At 52.0% G+C, this 12,577-nt stretch overlaps 1 protein-coding gene across 4 annotated transcripts in view; it reads right to left on the reverse strand.

Annotated features, from left to right (window-relative positions):
- Nucleotides 1-7,728: 7,728 nt before the first annotated feature.
- Nucleotides 7,729-12,577, reverse strand: part of LOC134949533 (histone H3-like centromeric protein A) — a 64,201-nt gene continuing 59,352 nt past the window's right edge. For all 4 annotated transcript variants that reach the window (XM_063938157.1, XM_063938159.1, XM_063938158.1 and 1 more), the window contains one exon: nucleotides 7,729-8,210. In XM_063938157.1, coding sequence (XP_063794227.1) covers nucleotides 8,076-8,210 — 135 coding nt within the window. In that variant the 3' untranslated portion in view covers nucleotides 7,729-8,075. The remainder of the gene's footprint in view (nucleotides 8,211-12,577) is intronic.

Genomic DNA, 12,577 nt, shown 5'->3' on the forward strand with positions numbered 1-12,577 from the left:
CCTTGGTAAACACCCTCGGTGCCGTGGACAGTCCAAACGGTAGTGTCTGGAATTGGTAATGGCAATCCTGTACCACAAATCTGAGGTACTCCTGGTGAGGAAAGTAAATGGGGACATGCAGGTAAGCATCCTTGATGTCCAGGGATACCATGTAATCCCCCTCGTCCAGGCTTGCTATAACCGCCCTGAGCGATTCCATCTTGAACTTGAATTTTGTTATGTATGTGTTCAAGGATTTCAAATTTAAAATGGGTCTCACCGAACCGTCCAGTTTCGGTACCACAAACAGTGTGGAATAGTAACCCCGTCCTTGTTGAAGTAGGGGTACCTTGACTATCACCTGCTGGGAATACAGCTTGTGAATGGCCTCTAGCACAGCCTCCCTGCCCGAGGGAGTTGTCGGTAAAGCCGATTTGAGGAAACGGCGGGGGGGAGGCGCCTCGAATTCCAGCTTGTACCCCTGAGATACTACTTGAAGGATCCAGGGATCCACCCGTGAGCGAACCCACTGATCGCTGAAATTTTTGAGGCGGCCCCCCCACCGTACCTGTCTCCGCCTGTGGAGCCCCACGGCGGATTTGGAAGAAGCGGGGGAGGACTTTTGTTCCTGGGAACCTGCTGTGTGTTGCAGCTTTTTCCCCCTTCCTCTGCCTCTAGACAGAAAGGACCCGCCTTTTCCCCGCCTGTTTTTCTGGGGTCGAAAGGACTGTACCTGGTAATACGGCGCTTTCTTAGGCTGTGAGGGGACATGGGGCAAAAATGCTGACTTCCCAGCTGTAGCTGTGGAAAATAAGAATTTACTTACTGATAATTCTATTTCTCGTAGTCCGTAGTGGATGCTGGGGACTCCGTCAGGACCATGGGGAATAGCGGCTCCGCAGGAGACAGGGCACAAAAAGTAAGCTTTTAGGATCACATGGTGTGTACTGGCTCCTCCCCCTATGACCCTCCTCCAAGCCTCAGTTAGGTACTGTGCCCGGACGAGCGTACACAATAAGGAAGGATATTGAACCCCGGGTAAGACTCATACCAGCCACACCAATCACACCGTATAACTTGTGATCTGAACCCAGTTAACAGTATGACAAACGTAGGAGCCTCTGAACAGACGGCTCACAACAAATAACAACCCGATTTTTTTGTAACAATAACTATGTACAAGTATTGCAGACAATCCGCACTTGGGATGGGCGCCCAGCATCCACTACGGACTACGAGAAATAGAATTATCGGTAAGTAAATTCTTATTTTCTCTAACGTCCTAAGTGGATGCTGGGGACTCCGTCAGGACCATGGGGATTATACCAAAGCTCCCAAACGGGCGGGAGAGTGCGGATGACTCTGCAGCACCGAATGAGAGAACTCAAGGTCCTCCTCAGCCAGGGTATCAAATTTGTAGAATTTTGCAAACGTGTTTGCCCCTGACCAAGTAGCAGCTCGGCAGAGTTGTAATGCCGAGACTCCCCGGGCAGCCGCCCAGGATGAGCCCACTTTCCTTGTGGAATGGGCCTTGACAGATTTAGGTTGTGGCAAGCCTGCCACAGAATGTGCAAGTTGAATTGTGCTACAAATCCAACGAGCAATCGTCTGCTTAGAAGCAGGAGCACCCATCTTGTTGGGTGCATACAATATAAGCAGTGAGTCAGACTTTCTGACTCCAGCCGTTCTTGAAATATATATTTTCAATGCCCGGACCACGTCCAACAACTTGGAATCCTCCAACTCGTTAGTAGCCGCAGGCACCACAATAGGCTGGTTCAGGTGAAACGCTGACACCACCTTGCCGTATAATTCTCAGTACTTTTGGTATGAGAGGCAGAGGAGGGAACACATACACTGACTGGAACACCCACGGTGTTACCAGAGCGTCCACAGCTATTGCCTGAGGATCTCTTGACCTGGCGCAATACCTGTCCAGTTTTTTGTTGAGGCGGGACGCCATCATATCCACCATTGGTTTTTCCCAACGGTTCACAATCATGTGGAAGACTTCTGGATGAAGTCCCCACTCTCCCGGGTGTAGATCGTGTCTGCTGAGGAAGTCTGCTTCCCAGTTGTCCACTCCCGGAATGAATACTGCTGACAGTGCTATCACATGATCTTCCGCCCAGCGAAGAATCCTTGCAGCTTCTGCCATTGCTGTCCTGCTTCTTGTGCCGCCCTGTCTGTTTACGTGGGCGACTGCCGTGATGTTGTCCGACTGGATCAACACCGGCTGACCCTGAAGCAGGGGTTTTGCCAGACTTAGAGCATTGTAAATCGCTCTTAGCTCCAGTATATTTATGTGAAGAGACATCTCCAGGCTTGACCATACTCCCAGGAAGTTTCTTCCTTGTGTGACCGCTCCCCAGCCTCTCAGACTGGCATCCGTGGTCACCAGGACCCAGTCCTGTATGCCGAATCTGCGGCCCTCTAACAGATGAGCACTCTGCAACCACCACAGAAGAGACACCCTTGTCCGTGGCGATAAGGTTATCCGCTGATGCATCTGCAGATGCGATCCGGACCATTTGTCCAGCAGATCCCACTGAAAAGTTCGTGCGTGGAATCTGCCGAATGGAATCGCTTCGTAAGAAGCCACCATCTTTCCCAGGACTCTTGTGCATTGATGCACAGACACTGTCCCTGGTTTTAGGAGGTTCCTGACAAGTTCGGATAACTCCCTGGCTTTCTCCTCCGGAAGAAACACCTTTTTCTGAACCGTGTCCAGAATCATTCCCAGGAACAGCAGACGTGTCGTCGGGGTCAACTGAGATTTTGGAAAATTCAGAATCCACCCGTGTTGTTGCAGCACTAGTTGGGTTAGTGCTACTCCGTCTTCCAGCTGTTCTCTGGATCTTGCCCTTATCAGGAGATCGTCCAAGTAAGGGATAATTAATACGCCTCTTCTTCGTAGAAGGATCATCATTTCGGCCATTACCTTGGTAAAGACCCGAGGTGCCGTAGACAATCCAAACGGCAGCGTCTGAAACTGATAATGACAGTTTTGCACCACGAACCTGAGGTACCCTTGATGTGAAGGGCAAATTGGGACATGCAGGTAAGCGTCCTTTATGTCCAGGGACACCATAAAGTCCCCTTCTTCCAGATTCGCTATAACTGCTCTGAGTGACTCCATCTTGAACTTGAATTTTTGTATGTACAGGTTCAAAGATTTGAGATTTAGAATAGGTCTTACCGAGCCATCCGGCTTCGGTACCACAATTAGCGTGGAGTAATACCCCTTTCCCTGTTGTAGGAGGGGTACCTTGACTATCACCTGCTGAGCAAACAGCTTGTGAATGGCTTCCAATACCGTCGCCCTGTCCGAGGGAGACGTTGGCAAAGCAGACTTTAGGAACCGGCGAGGGGGAGACTTCTCGAATTCCAACCTGTAACCCTGAGATACTACCTGTAGAATCCAGGGGTCCACCTGTGAGCAAGCCCACTGTGCGCTGAAATTCTTGATTCGACCCCCCACCGTTCCTGAGTCCGCTTGTAAGGCCCCAGCGTCATGCTGAGGGCTTTGCAGAACCCTGGGAGGGCTTCTGTTCCTGGGCAGGGGCTGCTTGCTGCCCTCTCTTACCCCTTCCTCTGCCCCGAGGCAGATATGACTGTCCTTTTGTCCGCTTGTTCTTATAGGAACGAAAGGACTGCGGCTGAAAAGACGGTGTCTTTTTCTGTTGGGAGGGGGTCTGAGGTAAAAAAGTGGATTTTCCGGCAGTTGCCGTTGCCACCAGATCCGATAGACCGACGCCAAATAATTCCTCCCCTTTATACGGCAATACTTCCATATGTCGTTTGGAATCCGCATCACCTGACCACTGTCGCGTCCATAAACTCCTTCTGGCAGATATGGACATCGCATTTACTCTCGATGCCAGAGTGCAAATATCTCTCTGCGCATCTCGCATATAAAGGAAAGCATCCTTTAATTGCTCTATAGTCAATAAAATACTGTCCCTATCCAGGGTATCAATATTTTCAGTCAGGGAATCCAACCAGACGACCCCAGCACTGCACATCCAGGCTGAGGCGATGGCTGGTCGCAGTATAACACCAGTATGAGTGTATATACTTTTCAGGGTAGTTTCCAGCCTCCTATCAGCTGGATCCTTGAGGGCGGCCGTATCAGGAGACGGTAACGCCACTTGTTTCGATAAGCGTGTGAGCGCCTTATCCACCCTAGGGGGTGTTTCCCAGCGCGCCCTAACCTCTGGCGGGAAAGGGTATAATGCTAATAACTTTTTTGAAATTAGCATTTTTCTATCTGGGTTAACCCACGCTTCATCACATACATCATTTAATTCCTCTGATTCAGGAAAAACTACAGGTAGTTTTTCACACCCCACATAATACCCCTTTTTGTGGTACTTGTAGTATCAGAGATATGCAAAGCCTCCTTCATTGCCGTGATCATATAAGATCATATAACGTGTGGCCCTACTTGAAAATACGTTTGTTTCATCACCGTCGACACTAGATTCAGTGTCTGTGTCGACCGACTGAGGTAAAGGGCGCTTTACAGCCCCTGACGGTGTCTGAGACGCCTGGGCAGGTACTAACTGGTTTGCCGGCCGTCTCATGTCGTCAACTGATTTTTGTAATGTGCTGACATTATCACGTAATTCCATAAACAAAGCCATCCATTCCGGTGTCGACTCCCTGGGGGGTGACATCACCATTATCGGCAATTGCTCTGCCTCCACGCCAACATCGTCCTCATACATGTCGACACACACGTACCGACACACAGCAGACACACAGGGAATGCTCTTATCGAAGACAGGACCCCACTAGCCCTTTGGGGAGACAGAGGGAGAGTTTGCCAGCACACACCCAAGCGCTATAATATATATGGGAACAACCCTATATAAGTGTTGTTCCTTATAGCCGCTTAAATATATAAAAATATCGCCAAAATATGCCCCCCCTCTCTGTTTTACCCTGTTTCTGTAGTGCAGTGCAGGGGAGAGTCCTGGGAGCCTTCCTCACAGCGGAGCTGAGCAGGAAAATGGCGCTGTGTGCTGAGGAGAATAAGCCCCGCCCCCTATTCCGGCGGGCTTTTCTCCCGGAGTTTTAGACATTTGGCATGGGTTAAATACATACATATAGCCTTAATGGCTATATGTGATGTATTCTTTTGCCATAAAAGGTATTATATATTGCTGCCCAGGGCGCCCCCAGCAGCGCCCTGCACCCTCCGTGACAGTCTGGTGTGAAGTGTGTGACAACAATGGCGCACAGCTGCAGTGCTGTGCGCTACCTTCATGAAGACTGAAGAGCCTTCTGCCGCCTGTTTCCGGACCTTCAATCTTCAGCATCTGTAAGGGGGGTCGGCGGCGCGGCTCCGGGACGAACCCCAGGGTGAGACCTGTGTTCCGACTCCCTCTGGAGCTAATGGTGTCCAGTAGCCTAAGAATCCAATCCATCCTGCACGCAGGTGAGTTTAAATTCTCTCCCCTAAGTCCCTCGATGCAGTGAGCCTGTTGCCAGCAGGACTCACTGAAAATAAAAAACCTAAAAAACTTTTTCTAAGCAGCTCTTTAGGAGAGCCACCTAGATTGCACCCTGCTCGGACGGGCACAAAAACCTAACTGAGGCTTGGAGGAGGGTCATAGGGGGAGGAGCCAGTACACACCATGTGATCCTAAAAGCTTACTTTTTGTGCCCTGTCTCCTGCGGAGCCGCTATTCCCCATGGTCCTGACGGAGTCCCCAGCATCCACTTAGGACGTTAGAGAAACAAGGTCTGAAAGACCATCCCCAAATAACTCCTCACCCTTATAAGGCAAAACTTCCATGTGCCTTTTAGAATCTGCATCTCCTGTCCACTGCCGAGTCCATAAGCCTCTCCTAGCAGAAATGGACAATGCACTTATTCTAGATGCCAGCCGGCAGATCTCCCTCTGTGCATCTCTCATGTACAAGACTGAGTCTTTTATATGCTCTACGGTTAGCAATATAGTGTCCCTGTCTAGGGTGTCAATATTTTCTGACAGGGAATCTGACCAAGCAGCAGCAGCACTGCACATCCACGCTGAAGCAATAGCTGGTCTCAGTATAACACCAGTGTGTGTGTGTATATATATATATATATATATATATATATATATATATATATATATAGACTTTAGGATAGCCTCCTGCTTTCTATCAGCAGGTTCCTTTAGGGCGGCCGTATCCGGAGACGGTAGTGCCACCTTTTTAGACAAACGTGTGAGCGCTTTATTGAGGTACCTGGGGTTTATATCAGAAAGGTGTAATACCTCTTTCATTGCCTCAATCATGCAACGAATGGCCCTAGTGGACATTAAATTTGACTCATCGTCGTCGACACTGGTATCAGTATCCGTGTCGACATCTGTGTCTGTCATCTGAGGTAGCGGGCGCTTTAGAGCCCCTGATGACCTTTGAGTCGTCTGGGCAGGTACGAGCTGAGAAGCCAGCTGTCCCGCATTTGGCATGTCGTCAAATTTTTTATGTAAGGAGTCGACACTTGCACGTAATTCCTTCCATAAATCCATCCACTCAGGTGTCTGCCCCGCAGGGGGTGACATCACATTTACAGGCATCTGCTCCGCCTCCACATAAGTCTCCTCATCAAACATGTCGACACAGCCGTACCGACACACCGGGAATGCTCTTAAAGGAGACAGGACCCCACAAAAGCCCTTTGGGGAGACAGAGAGAGAGTATGCCAGCACACACCAGAGCGCTATAATAATGCAGGGACTAACTGAATTATGACCCTTTATAGCTGCTTATAGTATTAAACTGCGCCTAAATTTAGTGCCCCCCTCTCTTTTTTACCCTTTGCTGTAGTGTAGACTGCAGGGGAGAGTCAGGGAGCTTCCTTCCAGCGGAACTGTGAGGGAAAAATGGCGCCAGTGTGCTGAGGGAGATTGCTCCGCCCCTTTTTCGGCGTACTTTTCTCCCGCTATTTTCTGTATTCTGGCAGGGGTAATTACCACATATATAGCCTCTGGGGCTATATATTGTGGTTATTTTGCCAGCCAAGGTGTTTTTATTGCTGCTCAGGGCGCCCCCCCCCCAGCGCCCTGCACCCTCAGTGACCGGAGTGTGAAGTGTGTAATGAGGAGCAATGGCGCACAGCTGCAGTGCTATGCGCTACCTTGGTGAAGACTGAAGTCTTCTGCCGCCGATTTTCCGGACCATCTTCACGCTTCTGGCTCTGTAAGGGGGACGGCGGCGCGGCTCCGGGAACGAACACCAAGGACGGGTCCTGCGGTCGATCCCTCTGGAGCTAATGGTGTCCAGTAGCCTAAGAAGCCCAAGCTAGCTGCAAGCAGGTAGGTTCGCTTCTTCTCCCCTTAGTCCCTCGATGCAGTGAGCCTGTTGCCAGCAGGTCTCACTGTAAAATAAAAAACCTAAATTAAACTTTCTTTCTAGGAGCTCAGGAGAGCCCCTAGTGTGCATCCAGCTCAGCCGGGCACAGAAATCTAACTGAGGTCTGGAGGAGGGGCATAGAGGGAGGAGCCAGTGCACACCAGATAGTACCAAATCTTTCTTAGAGAGTGCCCAGTCTCCTGCGGAGCCCGTCTATTCCCCATGGTCCTTACGGAGTTCCCAGCATCCACTAGGACGTCAGAGAAAACAGCAGCATAATTACAGTAATACACGGAGTTGGGAGCCGGTGGCCGAATATCGCCTTAGGACATAAACATCTGAAGTGTCGCAGTCTTCATACACACGGGAGACGTTTCATAAATGGACAGGACACAATATGTTAATTGCGGTTATAAACTTTTTAAAAAACAGTTTTATTGTTAAGTAACAAACAAGAAAAATGATTTGTAACCTCGTACAGGTCCAGGCCTATACATAATACAGTAACTCTTTGCATGAAAGTGTAAAACATCCATGGAAACTGCTGATGTCAGAGCGACATGGAACCACATAGCGCAGCTGCGCGTACGCTGTAATGGGCGTACTAGATGTAATAAGCCATCTCCTCCCGCGCTGTAAGATCTGGGTATTAAACGCCAACAAGATCAACTTGTTTAAAATCAAACGTGTGAAATGTAAAACTCTGTGAAACTTGTAAAACTCCAAGATAATAAAACGGACATCGTCTTATCCCAGCCCGAGGTGGGTCCCTCGAATTCGCCGTGCAAGCTGGATATCATTGACGTGTAGGGTGACCCTATTGGCGTGGATACTGCACAGGTAGGCATCTTCGAAGAGCCGGACCAAGTAGGCCTCAGCAGCCTGTGAAAGAGACGTTACACTGATACGTGAGCTACACACAGAAAAGGGACTTATCACTAAAAGGTTTTACAGCTAATAAATAAGCAGAAACTAAAAACACAGAAACTGAAAAGCAATGGCAGTGCATGGCCAAAAAGTGCAAACAAATACGATGCAAGCCGCTACTATTCATTCATACAGATGTGTCCTTATACACCACATGGGGCAAGTGCTGCAGCTAGACGCCTGCTGTGATCTGCTGCTGCGTCGGATCACAATGCGAAAACATTGTCAATCTGAGAGAGTCTGAGGGTACTCAGATCGGCCCTCACAGCTCCGTAGCAGAGGCCAGGCGCAAAATCCGTGTTGCATGTATGTGGGCCCGATTCAGACCCGACTGCTGCTGTGCAAAAATCGCACAGCGGCCGATTATTGAATGACTGCGCAAGCGTATGCAACGCAATGCGCAGGCACGTCGCCAAGCAGCGACAGGATGGTGCGAAAATTTCGATCGCACGGGCATTTGTAAGCGGATTAACAGGAAGCAGACATTTGTGGGTGGTAATTGGACGTTTTCTGGGAGTGTCAGGGAGGGTGTGTGACGTCAGCTCCGGCCCCGATCAGCCTGTTTGTATCGCACTGTAGGAGTAAGTCCTGGGCTGCGCACAGACTGGAAAAATCATTCGATGGTGAGTTGTGAACGGATTTGCAGCTGACCGCTGTGTAGCAGAATTTTTGCACGCCATACACATGCATTCGCACACTTGCACGGGGCAGGTATTCACTCTCCATGGGCGGCGGCTATCTGATCGCAGACTTCTGCAAAAAACGCACAGCAGCGATCTGGTCTGAATTGGGCCCTAAGTACTCCAACTGCTTTTCTGGTTCCCAGGGCTACAATGTAAGGAGAGCTGGTTACATAAACATCCCTGCAAAAACGCTCACAGCCCCCCGTCACCTGCAGCATGAGTTACATGCAGCGTAACCCAGCACGGTTCTTCAGGATAGGGGATACAGAGCAGAACACGGACAGGATATGGGTCAGGTATAAGAGGGGGGCACAATTCATACACGCACAATGGGTATATAAAAACTGTGCCCCTCTCTCCTATACCCGACCCATATCCTATTCTGTATTTTTCTCCATATCCACCCCATCCTGTGCTAGTACATCACTCAGTGCGGGCAGTGTAACTTAAGTACACTCATTGTGGCAAGCCAAGACAATGACATGACACTGACAGTATTACTGTTTATTAGCAGTGGGAAAGGGGCAGAGCCGGAGCATTGTGTGTGTGTGCACGGTCACTGGGAGTAACAAGGGTCAGGGGGAAGCAGCGGAGGGGTAGAGCTGGGGCATTACGTGTGTGTACGGTCACTGGGAGTAACAAGGGTCAGGGGGAAGCAGCGGAGAGGTACAGCCGGGGCATTACGTGTGTGTACGGTCACTGGGAGTAACAAGGGTCAGGGGGAAGCAGCGGAGGGGTAGAGCCGGGGCATTACGTGTGTGTACGGTCACTGGGAGTAACACAGGTCAGGGGAAAGCAGCGGAGGGGCATAGCCGGGGCATTACCTGTGTGTACTGTCACTGGGAGTAACACAGGTCAGGGGAAAGCAGCGGAGGGGCATAGCCGGGGCATTACCTGTGTGTACTGTCACTGGGAGTAACACAGGTCAGGGGAAAGCAGCGGAGGGGCATAGCCGCGGCATTACCTGTGTGTACTGTCACTGTGAGTAACACAGGTCAGGGGGAAGCAGCGGAGAGGCACAGCTGGGGCATTACGTGTGTATACGGTCACTGGGAGTAACACGGGTCAGGGGAAAGCAGCGGAGGGGCATAACCTGTGTGTACTGTCACTGGGAGTAACACAGGTCAGGGGGAAGCAGCGGAGGGGCAGAGCCGGGGCATTACATGTGTGTAAGGTCACTGGGAGTAACACAGGTCAGGGGGAAGCAGCGGAGGGGGCAGAGCTGGGGTACTACATGTGTGTAAGGTTATTGGGAGTAACACAGGTCAGGGGGAAGCAGCGGAGGGGCACAGCTGGGGCATTACGTGTGTATACGGTCACTGGGAGTAACACAGGTCAGAGGGAAGCAGCGGAGAAGTACAGCTGGGGCACTACGTGTGTGTACGGTCACTGGGAGTAACACGGGTCAGGGGGAAGCAGCGGAGGGGCAGAGCTGGGGCATTACGTGTGTGTAAGGTCACTGGGATTAACAGCTCAGGGGGAAGCAGCGGAGGGGCATTACGTGTGTGTACGGTCACTGGGAGTAACACGGGTCAGGGGGAAGCAGCGGAGGAGCAGAGCTGGGGCATTACATGTGTGTAAGGTCACAGAGTAACACAGGTCAGGGGGAAGCAGCGGAGAGGCACAGCTGGGGCATTACGTGTGTGTGTGTGTGTGTGTGTGTGTGTGTAAGGTCACTGGCAGTAACACAGGTCAGGGGGGTAGCAGCGGAGTGGCAGAGCCGGGGCATTACGTGTGTGTGTAAGGCCACTGGGAGTAACACAGGTCAGAGGGAAGCAGCGGAGGGGCATTACGTGTGTGTACGGTCACTGGGAGTAACACAGGTCAGGGGGAAGCAGCGGAGGGGCACAGCTGGGGCATTACGTGTGTGTAAAGTCACTGGCAGTAACACAGGTCAGGAAGAAGCAGCTGAGGGGCAGAGCTGGGGCATTACGTGTGTATACGGTCACTGGGAGTAACAGGTCAGGGGGAAGCAGCGGAGGGGCAGAGCTGGGGCATTACGTGTGTGTACAGTCACTGGGAGTAACAGGTCAGGGGGAAGCAGCGGAGGGGCAGAGCTGGGGCATTACGTGTGTGTACAGTCACTGGGAGTAACACAGGTCAGGGGGAAGCAGCGGAGGGGCACAGCTGGGGCATTACGTGTGTATACGGTCACTGGGAGTAACACAGGTCAGGGGGAAGCAGCGGAGGGGCAGAGCTGGGGTATTACGTGTGTGTAATGTCACTGGGAGTAACACAGGTCAGGGGGAAGCAGCGGAGGGGCAGAGCCGGGGAATTACGTGTGTGTACGGTCACTGAGAGTAACACGGGTCAGGGGGAAGCAGCGGAGGGGCAGAGCCGGGGCATTACGTATGTGTACTGTCACTGGGAGTAACACAGGTCAGGGGGAAGCAGCGGAGGAGCAGAGCTGGGGCATTACGTGTGTGTACTGTCACTGGGAGTAACATGGGTCAGGGGGAAGCAGCGGAGGAGCAGAGCTGGGGCATTACGTGTGTGTACTGTCACTGGGAGTAACATGGGTCAGGGGGAAGCAGCGGAGGAGCAGAGCTGGGGCATTACGTATGTGTACTGTCACTGGGAGTAACACAGGTCAGGGGGAAGCAGCGGAGGAGCAGAGCCGGGGCATTACGTGTGTGTACAGTGACTGGGCGTAACACGGGTCAGGGGGAAGCAGCGGAGGGGGCAGAGCTGAGGGGTATTACGTGAGTGTAATGTCACTGGGAGTAACACAGGTCAGGGGGAAGCAGCGGACGAGCAGAGCTGGGGCATTACGTGTGTGTACTGTCACTGGGAGTAACATGGGTCAGGGGGAAGCAGCGGAGGAGCAGAGCTGGGGCATTACGTATGTGTACAGTCACTGGGAGTAACACAGGTCAGGGGGAAGCAGCGGAGGGGCAGAGCTGGGGCATTACGTGTGTGTAATGTCACTGGGAGTAACATGGGTCACGGGGAAGCAGCGGAGGAGCAGAGCCGGGGCATTACGTGTGTGTACAGTCACTGGGAGTAACACAGGTCAGGGGGAAGCAGCGGAGGGGCAGAGCCGGGGCATTACGTGTGTGTACAGTCACTGGGAGAAACACAGGTCAGGGGGAAGCAGCGGAGGGGCAGAGCCGGGGCATTACGTGTGTGTACGGTCACTGGTAGTAACACAGGTCAGGGGGAAGCAGCGGAGGAGCAGAGCTGGGGCATTACGTGTGTGTACGGTTATAGGGAGTAACAGGTCAGGGGGAAGCAGTGGAGGGGCAGAGCTGAGGAGTATCAAGTGTGTGTAATGTCACTGGGAGTAACACGGGTCAGGGGGAAGCAGCGGAGGGGCAGAGCCGGGGAATTACGTGTGTGTACGGTCACTGGGAGTAACACGGGTCAGGGGGAAGCAGCGGAGGGGCAGAGCCAGGGCATTACGTGTGTGTACGGTCACTGGGAAGCAGCGGAGGGGCACAGCTGGGGCATTACGTGTGTGTAATGTCACTGGGAGTAACAGGTCAGGGGGAAGCAGTGGAGGGGGCAGAGCTGAGGGGTATTACGTGTGTGTAAGGTCACTGGGAGTAACACGGGTCAGGGGGAAGCAGCGGAGGAGCAGAGCTGGGGCATTACGTGTGTGTAAGGTCACGGAGTAACACAGGTCAGGGGGAAGCAGCG

The sequence above is a fragment of the Pseudophryne corroboree genome, chromosome 8 (genome assembly GCF_028390025.1).
Source record: "Pseudophryne corroboree isolate aPseCor3 chromosome 8, aPseCor3.hap2, whole genome shotgun sequence".
Classification (NCBI taxonomy): Eukaryota; Metazoa; Chordata; class Amphibia; order Anura; family Myobatrachidae; genus Pseudophryne; species Pseudophryne corroboree.